The sequence below is a fragment of the Lipophrys pholis genome (assembly GCF_963383615.2).
Source record: "Lipophrys pholis genome assembly, chromosome: 3".
Classification (NCBI taxonomy): Eukaryota; Metazoa; Chordata; class Actinopteri; order Blenniiformes; family Blenniidae; genus Lipophrys; species Lipophrys pholis.
Genome location: NC_137627.1, coordinates 33,826,729 through 33,841,103, shown reverse-complemented (window position 1 = coordinate 33,841,103; position 14,375 = coordinate 33,826,729). Strand labels below are relative to the sequence as shown.

The window sequence follows — 14,375 nt, the reverse complement described above, 5'->3', positions numbered from 1 at the left end:
CTGTGCAGTGATGTCAGCAGAAAAGCACTCTGGGAGGCCCGTTGGGGGGTGAAAGCAGAGCAGGTTGGGTTTTTTGTTTTTTTTCTTTTTCTAATTTCCCTCCCACCTGGATAATCAGAGGGTGATGGAAGGAAAGAAGCTCAGCAGTGTGCATCCTACAGGAAATCTTGATGTAATTCGTTGACCTTCCAGGTCACGGCCCAGTGAGCCTATTACACCTTCGCTTGCAGGTGCTTTTTACAGTGACTAAACCTTCGGCAGAGCGATTTCAGAGAGGTACAAGGTTTTGGACCATCTTTAGATGTTCTGGACTTCTTTCGTGATGTTAAAAACTTCTGCACATCATCTGTCTACCTCTTTCTTTTAGTCGCTGGCAGTCCCAATCTGCTCACCAGGCTTTATGTCTGTCAGCCTCCCTCCTCCTCCTCCTCCTTTTGTTCTCTGGGTGAACTCTGCAGCTTTGTTGTGAGATCCTGGTCTCCATACCATCGCCGCCGCCCCATCCAGCTCTCCACTCGGCACACACAAACACTCAGTTAGCAACTCGCACCATCGGCGTCTCACACAAACACACGTGCACTGAAATACCCCTGATTAATGGCAGACCTGGGGAGTATGCCAGGCAAGGAGGTTATGCATGGGAGGAGAGCGGAGGATCGGAGAAGAGAGGCTGCTTGCAGCTGTGGTTTTGGAGTCGGTCTCTGCACCCCCTTGCTGCCCCCTCTCCATCTCCTCTCTGGCTCCTCTGGGGACACAGGCCTTGGCCAGGCCCCAGGAACCCGGGAGTCAGGACCAGGCTAAGAGGGAGAAAAGGGGGAGCAACAGAAGGAAGGAAGGATATCGGAGGAAAGAGGAAAAACAGAGCGGACCCGATATGCAAGTATTGTCAAGCAGCACCTACATAAACAGAGGAGTGAATGAGGTGTTCCTCAAAGGTTTCTTCAAAAGGCAGAGGTGCATTACATTTCCACAAACACTTTGGCCTGTCAAAGACTCCTTTACTATTTGATACTGTCATGGGATCTTTACGTTGCATTGAAAAGAGCGCAGTTATACCTGATATGACAAAAAAAAAAAAAATACCACATCGATTCATCTTCTCTACTGCTTTATCCAACTGATGCTCGCTGGACGTGATTCCCAAAGAGAAGGTCCACTCTGGACAGGCCGCCACTCAATCACACACACTCAAATTCACACTGACAAGCGATTCAAAGTCACTTTTTCACATACATATGTTTTTGGACTGTCGAGAAAACAGAAGTGCCAAGCACACACAGGGAGAACATGCAAAGTCCAAATAGAAGAACCTCCAAACCCTACCTGGACATTATTTCAAACTTTTTAGTCATCTAAACCAAGTCAGAGTATTATGCTTAATTTCTCGACACATTTTAATACCCAGACTAACTAAAGATTCTGGTGATGTGAGCTGCACTTTTCTCATTTCTGTGCTGCAAAATTTCTAAATCCCAAACTGAGATTATATTATTCACATAATTTCCCTCACGAAGATTCCAACAGTGCAAATTCAGACCTGTGAGCCCAAACATTTACTGGCAGCTGAAGTAGATCTTGATCTGGAGATAATTATTCCATAAGTAAACAAGCGAAAAAAGAAAGAAAAGAAACCCAACAATTCTTATGTTAAAGATAAATTCTGATTAGAATCCAAATCCAAGGCACAAACTGGTTGTAATTATGGCAAAAAGATACAATGTAATTGAGGAACCTTGAATTATGTGTAGAAATTTACTTTTCGGTTCCAGTTGGTGGATGTGTGAGTAGATCATCTGAAGTTTATTACCTTGAAAGTAATTTGACGAATATTAAAAAGTTTGCACTTAAAATCCTTTCTACTTGAACTCTGTAAGCGATGAAATACTCGCTGCAAATTTTTGTAGCGATAAAATTCCTGTTGCATGAGAGAAATCAAATGCCTTTGGAGACAACAAAAAAAAAGTTCACATTCAATCAATGTGTAATTTTTCTTGGATCAACTCTCCTACCTTTACTCTGCCGTCTAAAAAGGACAGAGGAGAAAAGATAGGATTCACAGACAGACAAAGCTGTGAAAGGAAACAACACTTTTTGCTATCCACTTGGCCGGCTGCACTTTAGCAATCTTGTCATTTGTAATAAATTCAGCATTAATAAGAAGAGAAGTGGAGATTTTTTTTTATTTTTTCTCATTTAGAAGATGTGATTTTTCATAGTTGGGGAGGCTTTTACACAGGGATCATCCTTTTGAATATGAGATAAGCTTATCAGCTGTGAACTCCATGCTAAGTGTTATGCATTAGTGTGTGTCTTCGCCGGGAGCTCGACTCTTCCTATATGGGATGTTGGGGATCTGACTGCGTGCGATTGGACCTAAAGTGTAATTTTGCTCACCCTCGCTGCCCTGCAGGCCTATGTTGGTGTGTATTGGCGGCCTCGCTCCTCTACTACTCAGTGTTTTATGGGCTGTGTGTTGCGGTGCGGTGACCTCCCTCTCACCCCGGTGCCACCCAGCCGGTGCAGGATTCAGGCACACATGGCCCCTGCCAAAACCCCATAGCGCCACATCTGCAATCCATAAACGCCAGCCACTCTCATTCTCCTACTCCCTCACCCACACTGCTTCAGACTCTCACACTCCTCCATTTCACTCTCTCCCTCTCTTTCTCACCCCCCTCCCACCCCCAATGTTTTAGTTTAATTTTCAGACTCTTTGCATCCCCCTTTTTTTTGCATTCCGTTGACTCCTTCCTCCCACCACTTCTGGTTTTATTCATGCTGAACATCAACTAACTCTTCCCCTTATCTCTCACTCCCTCTCTGCCCCCCCTTTTTTTCCTTTCCTTCCGTTTCTGCATCCACATCCAACGGAAAAATCTCTCACCCATTATATCTTCGGTGAGAGCCAGCTAAGTGTGGTGGCAGCGAACTCGCAACCACAAGACATTCCTGATGCAAACAGCACTAAGTCACCGGCCCTCACGTCCTCTGCCGGTGGCCTGTGCCAAAAACACACTGGATGCGGCCTCACCACGTTGCAGTTGGTCCCCGGACAGCTAAATGTTTATCTGTTTCAAATTGATAGTGTCAGGCAAAAAATGTAGTGTGTACACATGTAAATGCTGTCCGTTTTTGTATGTGTTAGTGTGAGAGCGTTCTCCATCATGGGGTGACTGAATTCCCCCACCGCCCCTCAGCTTGACCCGCCGGCCACCGCAGTTACAGTACAAGCCCTCCCCTCAGCTTAAACTAGATGTGTTACACACATCAAAAGCGTGCCCTTGCCTTAATTCATGTAAAGATGAAAAAAAATAAAATACAAACAGCAGAGTAGGATATAAATTGAGTGTTACCACAAAACTGTCAAGAGCCCCCCCCCCCCCCCCCCCCCTATGAGCAAGACATTTGTCTTCCTCGATTGTGTTATCTTTTTTTTCTGCAGCTTTTTTTTTCCACTGTAATCAAATAAAAATGCAGAGTGAACTTTTGTTCCCCTTCTTTTCTTGGATCATGTTCTCCTCTCCATCCCCGAGTCTTCACCTCCTGGTTTCCCAGACATATTGGCATGCCTCTGTGGTGCAGTCCCAACAGAGTCCTCGGATGAATCATGTTGCTGCAGGCATGCAAGGGCCCGTTTTTATGATAAATATTGCAATTCATAAATCAGTGTTTTCCTAAGCAAATAAGTGTGGGAGGGGGAAGAACATTAAACTAAGAGCATTTCAGCTTCAGTTTAAAAGCGACAGAGAGGTTGTGATATGAGTGTGTGTGTGGCTGAGCACTGCTGGTAGGAGGCAAAGCATTATCAGTGCTTATATAATGCGAGCCACTCTACTTATAAATGACATCAGGGAATGTGGCAGGCCTGTGTTTGGAAAAATAATTGTTTTTGAAGCTGTTATTTGCTCTCCTGCCCTCACACTGATGTAATGTTGGCAGTGGCATTTATTCAGAGTCTGGACAAAGTATGAAACAACAATGCTGCAAAAACACCAAACCTATTCTTTAGTAAATCCCACTGAGGGACATCTGCGATCAAAGATTATATCATTGCGTAAACCTGATAACTGCAATTTCTCCAAATCTTAATGACCATTTCATTACAATTTGGGATTTTTGGGCTTAAAAGGCCAACTTGGGTGTTCTTTTTCCATGATTGCACTTACTCAAATGTGCCACACATTATCTATATAATAATTTTGTCCCAGTTCTTACATGTTAATGTGGCTGCAGGCGCTCGGCCAGACATGCAGGGCTTCAAAGAACTGCCAGTGTAATGATCTTGAAACATGACTAATGTTAAAAACATTGCTGACTAGCCAGTTGTTCTGGAAGCAGCTCTTGGATTTGTTTAATCACAAACTACTCCTTCCACGCTCAATGGTCATCACTCATACTAAATCTTGACCCAATTTCTTTTTTTTTTTTTAAAGAAAAAGAGGGAGCGCTGCTTCATAAAACAGTGAGCAAGTTTTATTAATACTTATTTATCACTGCCATCTAGTGGATAAAACAAACTCTGCAGCATAATGAACGGTTTGGATCAAAAGTATTTTTTTATTTCACCCACAATCTGCAGTTTTCTGAAAGCCTCATATGATCACACTGACATGTCATTCCTACGTCACTCCATGTCCAAGTCGTTCATATCCACGGTGACCTCTTTCTTCACCCATGGCAAAGACAGGGGCACGTAGGGGTCATACGTCCAGCGAGGGTAAACTCTCTTGTACAGATTCATCAGGACAGTGTCTTGAGAGCGCAGCTGGCTGTCAAAAACGCACTTCATGTGACCGTGGGTACCTGAAAGAATCCACAATGGCAGTTACAATTCAGAGGACAACAAGCAAACATTGAAAAAGACATAACTTTACATATGTACACAACCAAACTTTGTCTCTGCGTTTTACACTTTTAGATTACATTTTAGATTATCTGAACTGGGTCACACAAGAGCAGTTCTCACTTTCACCTCATTGAACATCTTAATACTTAAAATTATTTATTACATTTTTACACTGTCTTCTTTCCATATTTATTCTGTGTGGAGCAACGTTTAAAGGAATTTACATTCTATTGCGACACGGTCCTCAGTTTGACCACAGAGGCTTTTCTGTTTACATGTTTTATGTGCGTATCCTTGAGTTTTATCCCAGAGTCCCAAAAAACATGGATTTAGCTTAAACTTCTAAATTCCCAATCAGCTTGAATGAGACTGCATGGTTGTGTCTCTCTATACATTTGTCCTGTGATGGACTAGAGACTGGTCGAGGATGTACACCTCCTTCACTCTGTTAGCTGGAATCGTTGAAAAATTACTAAACAGGAGGAGACAGACTGCGAGCTGTATTTCAGTATTCAAGAATAAAATTTGTTGCTCGTCTACGTACTTCTCACTGCTCTCGAGAAATTACTGAGCCAAACCAGGAATAAAGACTCTGTTCTTGTAGCGTTTATGTGCAGAAGTAGTTAGAGAGGCAACTCGATCGGCTGTTTGGCAAAAGGGTTTCTTTTGTTTTGGAGTCACTTTTATCATCACGTCATTCTCTGCTGCTTTTCTGTTGGTTGTTAATCGCTGATGCTCGACTGACCAGTCACAATGCGCGATTTAATGCGACGTCTGTCATGAAATGTCTGATAATGTCAGCCAATTATCTCAGGCTGTCTGAGGTCAGTGAACCCCTCCCAAAGGAAGACAAAGGGAAACAGATCATTAGGCACGATCAAAAATATTGTCATACAACCTGAAATTAAAAAAAATTGTCTCAGCATTGAAATCCCATGAGAGCCAAATTTCATAATATTGGGTATTTTCCCTACCAATTTAAGATTAAATGGTATAAGATTTTTACTTAAAATATTACTTTTAGTTGCTAAGAAAATGATTACGGTCTCTTGGCTCAAACCTCAACCCCCCACTATCACTCAGTGGAAGAACACACTAAAAGAAGTATACCATATGGAGTCAATAACACCAAGACTGCAAATTAAAATTGACATATTCATGGATAAATGGTCATTAATTCAAAGATACATTTCGGACAGTTAATTTGCTTAAAAAAGGGAAGATACATGTGTATATGTCTATATATATAAACAGTTTCTTTTCATTGTAATGCTGGCTGTCTATTTAATGGATACAAGAAGTAATGTAGAATGTACCTATGTTCTATCTGATAGATATTACTGGATTTTTGGGGGGTTTTGTATTTGACCTGTATTGAAGATTTTTAATAAAAATAAGTTAGAAAAAAACCAAAACATCATCATGATTGTTGTAATTTTGTCTGGTTTATGGTTTTTATTTTTACTTTTTAACTAAAGACATTGCAGATAAGGCACTTTCTCTATATTGTTAGTGTTTCTCCTTCACATCTCTGCTTTCTGTGCTCATCATGTTTCCTCACCTAAAGCCTCCTTGATGTGGCCTCTCCGGCCCCACTTTGTTCGCAACTCCACCGGCTTGAACCACATGATATCGTCTGCAACACAAAGCAATATATAAATGTGGCAGTTGAGCAGCACGTCACTGGATTTTCAGTCACCGCGGTGAGTAAAGAGTGTCTGCCTCCTCTCACCCCTGCTGAAGAACATGTAACGGACCACCGCCGAGCGCCTGTTGATTTTAAAGGGGTGTCCGCTCAGTACGATCCTTTTCAGCATGACGCGCCGAGGATCACAACTAAGCAGGCTGCCGGTAGCCACCAGATCCTGGATGCCTAGAAAGATACGATCAGGGAGCAGAGAATTAGCTTGAGTGGATAATTAAATGAAACAATTAAACCAGCAGCGGGGATGGATGGTCAAAAGTTCAACACGAAGGGTCGGCGGGCCACTAATTAAATCGAGCTCGTTGGAGGAGAAACATGGCTTTTCGTCGTACCGTCGCTCCTTTGTTTGAAGAGCAGGACTCCTGCAGGGGGGAAGGTGATGGGAGCGTAGACTGACACCACGGTGGGAGCGTCCGGCCGGAGGAAACGCTCCATCTTGTGCTTGTCGGCTGGAAAATTACACGGTTCAGTGATGAGTTCGACATTCAAATCCGTGCGTTCAGCAGAGATCTGCTTGATTTCACTGTGATACTTAAAGTAACAGCAAATCAATTGCATAACTAAACAACAATCGAGCTCTGCAACAGGACTCCGTCAATAACGCAGAAAATTAAGTGAGATACTGAATTCACTGTTATACTTTATAAAAGTGCACTTCAGTAAAACGTTTTTGAGCAGCTTTGTCGAGGCAGTTTGAAATTGATGGATGGGGTGAGAGTATGCGTCAAAACCTACTGAAGAAGCGATTTGGGGAATTTTTTATTTTTTTAATCGATGAAATGTCAGATTGTTTTGGAGACAAATTGAACACGCATGTTTGGCTGGTTAATTCTGACAGAGTGTGTGTCAGCTCTTCAAGTCAACAATTGGACAGACTGTTTACTCATCTATTCACAGCTGTTATGAAACATGAATTAGTTTCTTGACTGAGTCAGTTTAAACTAACGAACTGCTACATGATCTGCACAAACAGAGCGACTAAAAAGTCACGTCCATTGCCAGTGCCTTCGTCCATCGTTGGCTCGCTTCAGCCTGAACGGAATCGAGAAGATGGATGGATTCTAATCAGCTGCGGAGATGTCGACAACAGTTGCAAGCAATCATGAAGATACACTGAAATCCTCATTTCGTGAAGGGGATGTTATGGGTGTGTTCACATGGAATGTTTGGCGTGATAGATGCATTAGAAAAAAACTTTTACTTTGATTTTATAGCTGTTGGGCACTCTAAACACACGTCACATGATTTCACACATTCACACACACCAGTGATGGCAGCAGTGAGTGTGGAAGGAGGAAGGAGTGTCAGTTGTTCTACCGCAGGCACAGGTAGAGGCCTGTAGAAACTAGAATGCATGTTAAGTATGTGTGTTATCTAAGAAAGTCTACTACGGAGAATATTTTCTATTAAAATAAATTGTGCATCTTACTTTGAAACCTTGAAAATCTCTCTGCGAGTGCTTTTTACTTTCTGTGAGTCAAAAATCTCCTCCTCAAAGGGCAACTCTTAATTTAGACTTTTTTAGGCCACCACAGCTTCTCTGTGGGATGTTTTGATGAAGAAGTCTTTGGCAGATAGAAATGGAATAATGAGGAATCTATCCACTGTGGGACTGGAAGACCCTTGTTAACAATTTAGCACATTTTAAAAGTAGATTTTCACTTGTAATATGGAATCTATGTTGTAGAATATATCAACTGTCCAACATGCATAAGCATTAGCTCAGAGCAAACCAGAAAAGAGTGCCAACTCTTTTTTGACCGGACCAGAGGCCTGTACTACGACGCTGGATTTTCTCTTATCGAGAAGGGTTAACGCTGGGTTTCCGTACTACGACGCTCGCTCACTTCCCACCAGGATAAATCAGCCCGACAGCTTACGCTGAATGTCTAACCTGCTCCGGAGCAGGTTATGTTCTCGTTAAGGTCAGAGCTCCGCCTCCTGACCAATCAGATCTCTTGGAAAATGCCCCATCCATTCTTAAGTGATGGTGATTGGTGCTCAGGTTCAGCGCTGAGCTGCAGCTGAGAGGAGATGAGAAATTAATTTAGAGCGATCTTTTTGACATAATAAAATAAATCCTGGCCACTGAGGCTTTGAAGGAGGTTTTTGTTCTTGACTGGTTCCAAGTCTGTTTCGTTCCACAAGTGTTGATCTGGAATAATGAGGTTAATGATCACACCTGACAGAACTGCAGAAACATGAATTTATGGAACGCAGAACTACTCGCGTCGTCGCGGTGATGAATTAATATTCCAACAGAAAAAACACTCTCACAAGAGGAACTCAGCCTCAAAGCAACTGGAAGGAGAATCTAAACTAAAAGAAGAGCAGTGAGGAAGTTCAGCACGACGAAGTGAAACTGAGTGATCACAGTCTGTTTATATCAGCGATTAATTATTCTGGTATAATCTCACTAAGTCAGCATTTACAAGTCAGGAATGTTCTGGCTTTGGCTGCAGCAGCAGTGTTGCTGGATGTGTTTTAATTCTTCATAATCTCTGAGAATAATCCTTACTTCAGTAATCTAAACTGCGCTGCAGGATTTCTCTGTGTGTGATTGGTCAGACGCTGCAAACTCCGCCCCTTTCATGTGAACGCGCACACGTAGGTCTGGGTTGAACCAGCGAGTTGATAACCTGCTTGGTAGTAACGATGATCAGGATCAGTCAACCAGGAAACAGAGAGATCCTGGATATGTTGATCACCGTCTGTAGTGCAGGCCTCAGGAAACAGGTTTGAACCGAGCCCGAGGATTGTGTGTGTGCTCTGCTTGAATAACTAAATAGCTCTTCAAACCTGACGTGTGCTGAGAAAAGATCGGAGAAGCGCGGAATCTCCGAAAGCCACAATGGAACACGAGCTCCTCTTTGGATTTGATGGGCTCCGTGTTGCTGGTGTGTCGCTGCACCAGGACGTGCATCACTGACATCTGTGCACAGGAGGAACAAGGATGAGGCCAGAAACTTCCTTAACAACGATACTGCACAGCCGAAAATGCTGCAAGTTCAAATGGGGGTTTCTGAATGTCGGTACCTTCTGTTCGTGCGGCAGGAGAGACACCAACACCAGAGGCCTCCCAGACTGGACACTCTCCATCACTGAGGAAGGCACATCAACGACATGCAACGTAACGTACCAGCCGTCCTGGAATCAAAACGGCAGAAAACCCAATGAACAAACAAAAGATGATTTAATGATTGAATTAATAAGATATCCTTGAGACGGGTATGTCTTAATACCATGGCTCCGTCTTCCTCGGCTGCAGCCTCGGCCAGTATGCGGCGGCGAGTGCGTTCGTAGCTCTGGAACTGGAAGATTCGCGAGTAGTTGAGAGGCAGGTTCTCCATGGGGTCCCAGGGGGAAGAACGGAAACTCTTCAGGCCTCTGTAGCGCTGGAACCTGGAGGTGGACACTCGCAACGTGACCAGGCTGATGACTTAGCGGAGGGTAAAACCAGAGAGTGGAGCCGAGAAAACAAGGCTGACCTGATTCTAGCGGCAACGTCCCGCGGAGTGTCGACCTCGTCAGGAAACATCTCATGGGATCGAGCCTCTCGGTACACTTTGAGGCCTTCTTCTTCCGCTTCTTCGTCCATGTGGTCGTCGTAGCGCTGATCTGCTCCGGCTCGCTCTGTGGAGCACAACTCCTCCTGCTCTTCCTCTTCATCATCCTCTTCATCCGAGGCACATGAACCTGGACCCTGAGCAGAGAAGATAAAGAGAAAATCTGCTTTAACGTACAGCAACAATCAGTCGTGTTGGCAAAGAAATGCAAGAAGTTCTCAGACCACAAATACTATTTTTAGCTGTTTAGTGGGAAAGTCTTGATTTGGCAGATTGGCCAAATGATTCAGCGTTATGGTGAAAATGTTATCCGATCTATTGTAGTTGGAGAAAATACCAAATAACCTTTGATATTCTTCATTTTGGTAATTGCACTTCAAAAGTTCACTTTATTCTTCATGTTTATCCCCAACATTTCAATCAAAACTACCCCAACGTGACACTACATTTCAGCTCCATTGAAATGCTGTTCTATTTTATGCTTTATTTTGAAAGGTTTTTTTTTAAGTTGAAATGAACCTTTTGTCAAAACATTACATTCTATTGAGATTTCAAATGTATTGATTTTATTTTTATTCTGGAGGATTCATTGAGTTCTAAACACCAAACTTTTACTTCAAGATGTTGATTCAACAATGCTGTTCTTGAACTATATTTCTAAGTGCATACTACTGAAGTGTAGTTCTAAAATTCTGTCCTATATTTACAATGACTTCACCCACATCTTGAAATGTTTCGTCTCAACTGAACGCAGCCGATGTTTCACTGTCTAACGCCGCGGCTTCACCTCATTATTACAAAGCAAATTTATTCTTGTGAAATGAAGCCGCAGTATTTTTTTTCAAACAATTCCAAACATGTTGAGAACACAAGTGCAGCCAAAACCATTCTAAGAATAGAAGCTGTATTTGTAGAATAGCCAACAAAAAGCCGAAAGCAGTCGAACCACAATAAACAAACGCGTACACTGAATAATAGTATTTGTGTCTGTGTGTGGATGTGATAAGGAGTTGCCAGAATTGAAACGAAGGGATTCCTTGTTTTGCATAAATTTAAATCCGATTGGAGGTGCGCGAGTTCGTGGCCATCTTCAGTCCAGGACATGTATTCTTATCTGAATATCTAGAAGCTCAACTTTCCCCGATGCATTCGTAGGAGGTGAATCATCAAAAGAGACGTTCAGCGATCCTTCGACTGGCACATTAGAGGAGAAGTCAAGACGTACGAGAGGAAGCTCAGCAGGAGGCTGATTCACAACCTTTCCAACATCCTCGCTGCAGTAATAATAATCATCATCATTTGAAGTACCCCTTCGCCTATTGTTACCCTTTCCTAAATACATATTCCTGTGTGCTAACCTTCACATCAAATGCATGCTAATAACAAATACGCGTCGTAATGAATCCGTTGCATAAGGAGAGTTTCCCCGACTTCTTTTCAAGCACAGATGGAAATAAATAAATGGTCGACCCCTCCCTTCGTCCAGACGGGAAGTTCTGTTCACAAGACAGGAAGACAGGGGGCTTCTCTCGGGACTCCTGCTCCAAACACTATTGTTGTGGTGAGCAGCCTGGCACTGCAGGCCACAGACAGACACTGAGAAAACAAACAGTGCCTCTCGGCCGCCAGGTGCACTGACCGTGGGTCACGTAAGCACCAGCACATCACAGCCCCCCCCCCCCCCCCAATCCTCAGTGACATTACACCGTCTGACCTCGGCCGCAACATCGCCATGACAACCTGGAGTAGCTGTGTAATCGAACCCTGAAGGTGTGTTCAGGTTTGAACCGAATGGCAGTCAGAATATGATGAACACAGGAAGGATTTATGATTTTTTTATGATTAAAAATTACGTTCAAACAAGTTTTGCAAGAAAGGAAGCTTGTAATCCCTATGTCTTGTAAGTAATTGAAGATTAAGATAAAACAGTATTATGAGGAGGCATGGCATGGTGGTTCAGTAAATCATCACAATAGCATTCTCAGTCAACCCTGCTGGATGTTCTCCCCAAGTACCTCACCCAACTATGAATATCAGTGTTTATGTTTGCAGTATAATAACTGGCCATCTGTTCAGGGTAGATGTTGGCCTACACGCATAGTCAGCTAGGAAACGCTCCAGCATTCCTACACCAGTAGTCTGGATAAAGAAGCTACAGATGAGAATTTCATCCAATATGAACACAAATCGGAGTTAAAAACAACCTAATGCATGCTCGAAAAACAAAAATGTACATTTCTTTTTAACTGTGGCTCAGTTTGTAGAGCAGGTCATCTTCCAGTCCAAAGGTTTGTGGTTGGATCTTCCACCTTAACCCTGCTGTCTGTCTGTCTGTCTGTAATTAAGTAAAGTCCCTTCACCATTTCACCTTGCTGAACTTAGCTGGGTGGATTAGAAAGGCCTCTATGTCACTTGAAGTGGAAGTTTGTGATCTGTGCCTCCTCCCCAATTGCGTTTGTAATGAGTAAATTAGAAAGTAATCTCAACTGAAGTGAACGGAACCCAACTACATAGAAAACCTCAACACTGTCCTCTTAAAGGTATTTATTTAGTTTACAAAACTCATGATGGCTGACACATTATCCACATAGCGTGTAACCATTAGAGGTTTTTCATTCACTTGCTTTTTGACACGTGGTTACGAACTGTGTGGTAGGATGTAGCATGAACATGTAAATTGAGTGTTTTGAATTGAGTTAAGAGGCGAGGTGACTGTCTATCTTCAGATTTTTCCATTATCATTAACATTTCTTGATTCAGAAATCCACTAAATAATATAAAATCACATTCACAAATAGGGGAAAGGGTCATTTTTGTCATTTTATCATATCCTACTCTGTTGTTGCTCATGATTTGTAGTATTAGTGTCCATCTGTCTGCTCATCATAACTTTATTGGACGTGTTTAAAGTTCCTCCACCAGAATCCACACGGGAAAAATTCAAAAGTCTAAAAACCAGTTTTAGTTTTAGCTGTACATCTCTAATACGTTGTAAACACCGTTCTGAAGGAAATCCATCATTACACTCAGACAAACATGTATTTCCTGCATTTATATTTCGTGAAAGATAACTGGGTTTGACGACATTTTTAGCGTCACGGAAACGCCCGAAGATTCCCCAAAGCAAGACCCCATGGTTATACTCGATCTCGATTTGTATTGAAAATACGATTACCGGTCAGTTTCACAGAATTTAAGGCTATTCTCGTAGCTTGAAAACTCTTCCTTTGAGAACGTCTGGCTTTTTTTCAGGCTAAATCTGTCAAATGGTGATATTCTGGCTTGAGCTGCCGCGGTGCCACCTTTGATATCCCAGAACCCCTTGCGGCAGGTTTCCCAAGATGACGTCACTCAGCAAAACCAAAACAGAGTTTGATGGCTACAATTCCTTTATTCATTTATTTTTTAAGACAATTTTGTCAATTTTGGTGTGATCGATTTGGGCAACTGCGGGTTGGAAATTAGTGGAAATGAGAGGTGATGGTTTTGTTTTCGTTTGTTGGTTTATACTCTGTGCAGAAGTGACAACTTTTATTTTTAAGATTTTTTTCTGGTCGAGTGACTTTCATGTCACTGGAATTCAACCCGTGGTCCTTTCACCAGACTACAGCTCTCTGGAATCATGATTCATAAAACAAAAACAGTATAAATCTGTACCTGAGTGTCCTCCTCCTCATCTCTATCCATGGCTTCATCCATCATGTTGTCATCATCATCATCATCATCATCACTGCTTTCTTCATCCACATCGTCATTCTCCTCGTCTTCATCAACAATCCATGATGCCTGGTAGTCAGACGTTCCTTTGGGGACCTTCATTACACGTTTGTTCTTTCTGGCCTCTGGAAAGCAAAAACAAAGGTTGAAGAAAGATTGTTCGTTCGGTGTTTTTCCAGCATATAAAACTGGATATTGTCAAATATAAAAGACTAAAAACATTTCATTAGATTTAAGAAAAGGCACTTCAGATATCATTTTGAGAGGTTTCATGTATATGTGGGTGTTTCAAGTACGGGTAGATGGCATCACAGTTGTTTCTGTAAAATCTGTTTGACAATAATCATCACAGCAGTTTTCTATAGGACTGTAATTAGAGGCAGTGTGATGTGTGTCGGCAATGTCACATGTCACAGTGAGCGAATGCTTGTTAAGTCTCTTTCATCGCAGCGGTGTTTGATCACTTGAAGGCATGTTGAGGCCGATACAAAGGTTTTATTCAATGAAGCCAAGCAAACCAGCAGCGCTTCACGCAGAACAA

General features: G+C 42.5%; 1 protein-coding gene across 1 annotated transcript in view; it reads right to left on the bottom strand.

Moving 5' to 3' along the window:
- Positions 1-3,891: 3,891 nt before the first annotated feature.
- The window catches only part of tsr1 (TSR1 ribosome maturation factor), a 22,506-nt gene continuing 12,022 nt past the window's right edge, over positions 3,892-14,375 (bottom strand). Inside the window, exons 8-16 of the mRNA XM_080459797.1 lie at positions 13,775-13,959; positions 10,040-10,254; positions 9,794-9,953; positions 9,588-9,698; positions 9,351-9,483; positions 6,884-7,000; positions 6,579-6,719; positions 6,408-6,482; positions 3,892-4,803 (exon numbers count right to left, since the gene is read on the bottom strand). Of these exons, the coding sequence (XP_080315923.1) occupies positions 4,625-4,803; positions 6,408-6,482; positions 6,579-6,719; positions 6,884-7,000; positions 9,351-9,483; positions 9,588-9,698; positions 9,794-9,953; positions 10,040-10,254; positions 13,775-13,959 (1,316 nt within the window). The 3' untranslated portion in view covers positions 3,892-4,624. The remainder of the gene's footprint in view (positions 4,804-6,407; positions 6,483-6,578; positions 6,720-6,883; positions 7,001-9,350; positions 9,484-9,587; positions 9,699-9,793; positions 9,954-10,039; positions 10,255-13,774; positions 13,960-14,375) is intronic.